Source organism: Bison bison, unplaced genomic scaffold (assembly GCF_000754665.1).
Source record: "Bison bison bison isolate TAMUID 2011002044 unplaced genomic scaffold, Bison_UMD1.0 scf7180017864518, whole genome shotgun sequence".
Classification (NCBI taxonomy): Eukaryota; Metazoa; Chordata; class Mammalia; order Artiodactyla; family Bovidae; genus Bison; species Bison bison.
Window position 1 is genome coordinate 8,756,930 of NW_011495071.1, and position 3,740 is coordinate 8,760,669.

The window sequence follows — 3,740 nt, forward strand, 5'->3', positions numbered from 1 at the left end:
GGGGGGGGGTGATGCCCCCCCCACCCGCCTCCAACCCATCAGCAGTGCTTCCCGCACAATCGGCATCGTCACTGGCCCAGACCCCGGGGCCAGGGCCCCTCGGCAGGGTAAGAAGATGGCATTCTTCTGTGGCAGAAAGTGCTCGTGGTGACGCTCGGAATTCCCCCCACGTGATGGGCCAGGCTTGGTGGTGCCCCCACATCCGGGGCCTTCAGGCACCGCCCTGCCTGCTCCGACCAGACACACCCTCCCCCTCCATGTGCAGGGCTCTCCCAGGCCTCAGGTCCCCGCGGGCAAGGATGACGCCCTTCAGAGACTGATACCCCTCCATCCTTCCACCCCTCCCATCCCCTCACTCACCATCAGGTCTCTAACCCTGGCTTTCCCGTTCACAAACTCCCCAAGAAAAGGAAGGATAAGCCCTAAATATAAACCAGATGGAGGCAGCTCTGGAATAAAGAGTACAAGTAGCCAGTGGCGGGCAGAGGGGGTGTGAGGTGGTATTGGCAGAGGTGAGGGAATGGCATGCAGCACTGGAATTCCTTAGGAGGGGAGGGTCCCCATTGCCCCCCAAGGTGTGTGAGGGGTTGTGGGGAAGGGGGTTAGCCGACTCGGAGAAGCAGGATCTCTGGACTGGGCCTTGTGGCTTCCTGTGTCCTCCGTGGGCCCAACCCGTCACAAGGAGATGAAGTCCAGGGCCTGCAGCAGAGGCAGGGACAGCAGCAGCAGCAGCAGCCACGAGGTGTTCTGGATCAGCAGGCTTATGCCCCCACACCTGACCAGTTTATCTGTGGTGAGAGAATGGGGCAGACAGGAAGGGCGGGAATGGAGAGGGGCCAGGATCAGGGCAAGGTGCTTTCCCTTGGGGAGGCTGGTGCCATGATGTCTTGGCTGCAACCATGGCCAACCTGGTTGAACCAACCATCTTTCCCATTTGCAGGTTCCTGAGCCCTTGAAGGGCTTCCCTGGTGGCTCAGATGGTAAAGAATCTGCCTGCAATGCAGGAGACCCAGGTTGGATCCCTGGGTCGGGTAGATCCCCTGGAGAAGGGAATGGCAACCCACTCCAGTATTCTTGTCTGGAGAATTTCATGGACAGAGGAGCCCAGTGGGCTACAGTCCATGAGGTCACAAGAGTCGGACATGACTGAGTGACTAACACCTTCATCCTTTTTTCCTTTCCTGAGCCCTTGAACACGTATCATCACAAGAAAACTGTGGGTGAGGTAGCTAGAGCCATCCTGTTTTCCAGGTAGGGAGAAGAAGGTTAGGGGAGGCCGAGTGATTTGCCCACAGTCATAGGGGAAGCATCCATCACACTACTCCACCTGTCTGACTGTCCCCTTAGCCCTTCCCCCATGCAGGCTGGGGGTAGCAATTCCCTGGGCACAGGCGGCAGGAGGGGACAAGGGGAAGAGGTTACGGGACCACTCTCCTCTGCGGCCCAGCCAAGAGGCTTGCCTGGTGTCCCAGCCGGCCCGCTCCTCCCCAGCTTGCCTCTGCCCACTTACTTGATCTTGCAGGGGGCTTGCCTCACCTCTCAACACAGAGACATCCTTATTGGAGACGGAGGGATTCGGGCCAGAGAGGCGGAGTTCACACGTGTAGATCCCCTCATCCTTGGTGGTGAAGTTGGACAGGTAGAGGACCTTGAGGTTGTACTTGCTGAAGAATTTGGTTCGGGAGCTGTATTCTGGCCTAGTGACCCCATTGGAGCCAGAGAGCACCCACTTCTTTGTGTCACGGGTCAGGCTGAACTCATACTGAATGGGCGTGGTGGTGGTATTCTCATGATGGCAGTCTAGACGAAGGCTCTGGTTCACCAGGCAGGCTGTCAGGCTGGTCACCTTCTGCCCACGGGCCACCTGTAAGACTGGCACCAGCAGTGCCCCCCTCCAAGTTGGGGAAGGACCTATAGAGCAGGGGGCTTCCCACTCACATTCACAGCAGAGAAAGGCCTGACCAGGGAGGGCACAAGGGTCTGTTGTTGAGCACCTCTCCCTGCCCAAGCGGTCCCTGAGGGCCAGTGTACCTTCCCTTCTGCAGACTCCAGCCCATCTCCCTCTGTTCTAGTCCTGGGGTCCCGCCAGTGTGTTCCAGGGGCAGGAGATCTTGATGCTACATCTTGGTCTGCATTTGCAGATCCCAACTCAGTATGGGGCAGGCTTAGTGAACTGTGTTTCCAGAAATGGTCCCAGGCAGTCAGAAAAACTAACTAGGTTGCTCAGCTGTCTTAGGGATAAAAGAAGCCCTCTCTCCCTTAGTCAACTCCGCTTTCTGATTTCTTGAGGAAGAAGCTAGCTTTTCTGAAAAGAAAGCAGCCAGGGAGCTTGGAATCCCAGCCCTACCCCTTGCCCGATACCTGTTAGCAGGAGGGCGATGCCGATGGTAGGGTTCATGGTGCCGAGAGCTCAGTCCTGGATCTGGGGTGGAACAAGATGGGAATCAGCCAGGAGGTAGGGCAGGTGTCCCCAGACTTACTGCCAGGGCTGGGGGCCCTCGGGAGACATCCCATAATGGCCATCCCAGCCCCTCTCTATAGCCCTCTCTCCTCCCCACCTCTCAGTGAATGTGACACTGCCACTCAGCTCTTCCCTGTCAGGGAACACACCCTTCTGTGGTGTGTGTATATGTGAACATTTACTAGCTGGGTGGCTTTGAATAAGTGGCTTTAACTTGATCATTTCCAAGGCAGGGACCTCCTACTTTTTTTATTGTAAAATTTGCAGAAACACAATTTATCTTAACCATACATATTAAAAGAAAAAAATGGCTGCATCAGGCAGCATGAAGTCTTAACCGCTGGACCACCAGGGAAGTCCCTGTTAATCATTTTTAAGTGTACAATTCAGACGTGTTAAGTTCATCTACCCTGTAGTGCAGCCAATCTCCAGAACCCTTTGTTGAGGAAATTAAAATGGAGGAAGTCTTGTTCAGGCTTCAGAAGCAGGAGAGCAGGCCTCTGACCTGCCTGGACACTGCCCAGATTCTGTGCCTGCCTGCAAGCACAGCTAGTCAGGTGGTGCGTTAGTCAAGAAAAAAGAAAAAAGAGCGGGTCTTGGAATTCTTGAACCCCTGAAGGTCTGGCCAATCCCCCAGGGTCTAATGAAATCCTATGACTCATAAGGTGAAACAAACAGCATTGTAAAAGGGTTAAATAAGTCAAACCAGAAGAGCATTTCTGCATGCAAACAAATGATGCTATCACTGTAAGGCCTGGGATTATAAGCAGGAACCCCCCAAACTGCAATTTGAAGTCTCACCCGCTAAGTGGACGCACAGCCTGGGACATTTTTCCAACTGGGACTCCAGACTGCTGTTATTTGGGACTTCCGAGTGCTGTTTAAGTCTGGATGTTGGTCGGCCCAATTTGGTGATGTATGTGCTGTTACTTTACTTTTTCTATTTCTCTTTTAGTGATTATATATAAATAAGCCTCTATTAAATATTGAAATTGTTTATTTGTGTATTTATTTGTGGTTTCTTTTGTTAAGGATCCTTCCAACCTGAAATGAAAATTCAGCAAAACACCTTTTCATCTTGCAAAAACCAGAACTCTCTACCCATGAAGCAAAACCTTCTCATTCAGGGCCTTCCTATTTCTTGTTCTGAAGAAACTCCCCAGTGCCCAAACAGTTCCTGGCATATAACAGATGCCTGAAAGATACTGAATGAACGTGGCTTTAGATACCCACCAGGTTGTGATGGGCTTAGTGAAAATGACAAACATCTAGCACTGTT

General features: G+C 52.9%; 1 protein-coding gene across 1 annotated transcript; it reads right to left on the minus strand.

Annotated features, from left to right (window-relative positions):
• Positions 1 to 448: 448 nt before the first annotated feature.
• Positions 449 to 2,474, minus strand: THY1 (Thy-1 cell surface antigen). Its single transcript, XM_010830469.1, has 3 exons — positions 2,362 to 2,474; positions 1,537 to 1,872; positions 449 to 788 (listed from the first exon to the last, which is right to left on the minus strand). Exons 1-3 carry the CDS (start codon positions 2,396 to 2,398, stop codon positions 676 to 678), a joined length of 486 nt encoding a protein of 161 aa, XP_010828771.1. The 5' UTR covers positions 2,399 to 2,474; the 3' UTR covers positions 449 to 675.
• Between the last annotated feature and the right edge of the window lie 1,266 nt (positions 2,475 to 3,740).

Bases quoted from the DNA above. Each gene is read 5' to 3' on its own strand.
- THY1 (XM_010830469.1), bottom strand. From the start codon at position 2,398: ATGAACCCTACCATCGGCATCGCCCTCCTGCTAACAG. The intron at 1,873-2,361 runs GTATCGGGCAAG...TGCTGGTGCCAG, and splicing joins CATCGCCCTCCTGCTAACAG to TCTTACAGGTGGCCCGTGGG. The intron at 789-1,536 runs GTGAGGCAAGCC...CTCTCACCACAG, and splicing joins GGATGTCTCTGTGTTGAGAG to ATAAACTGGTCAGGTGTGGG.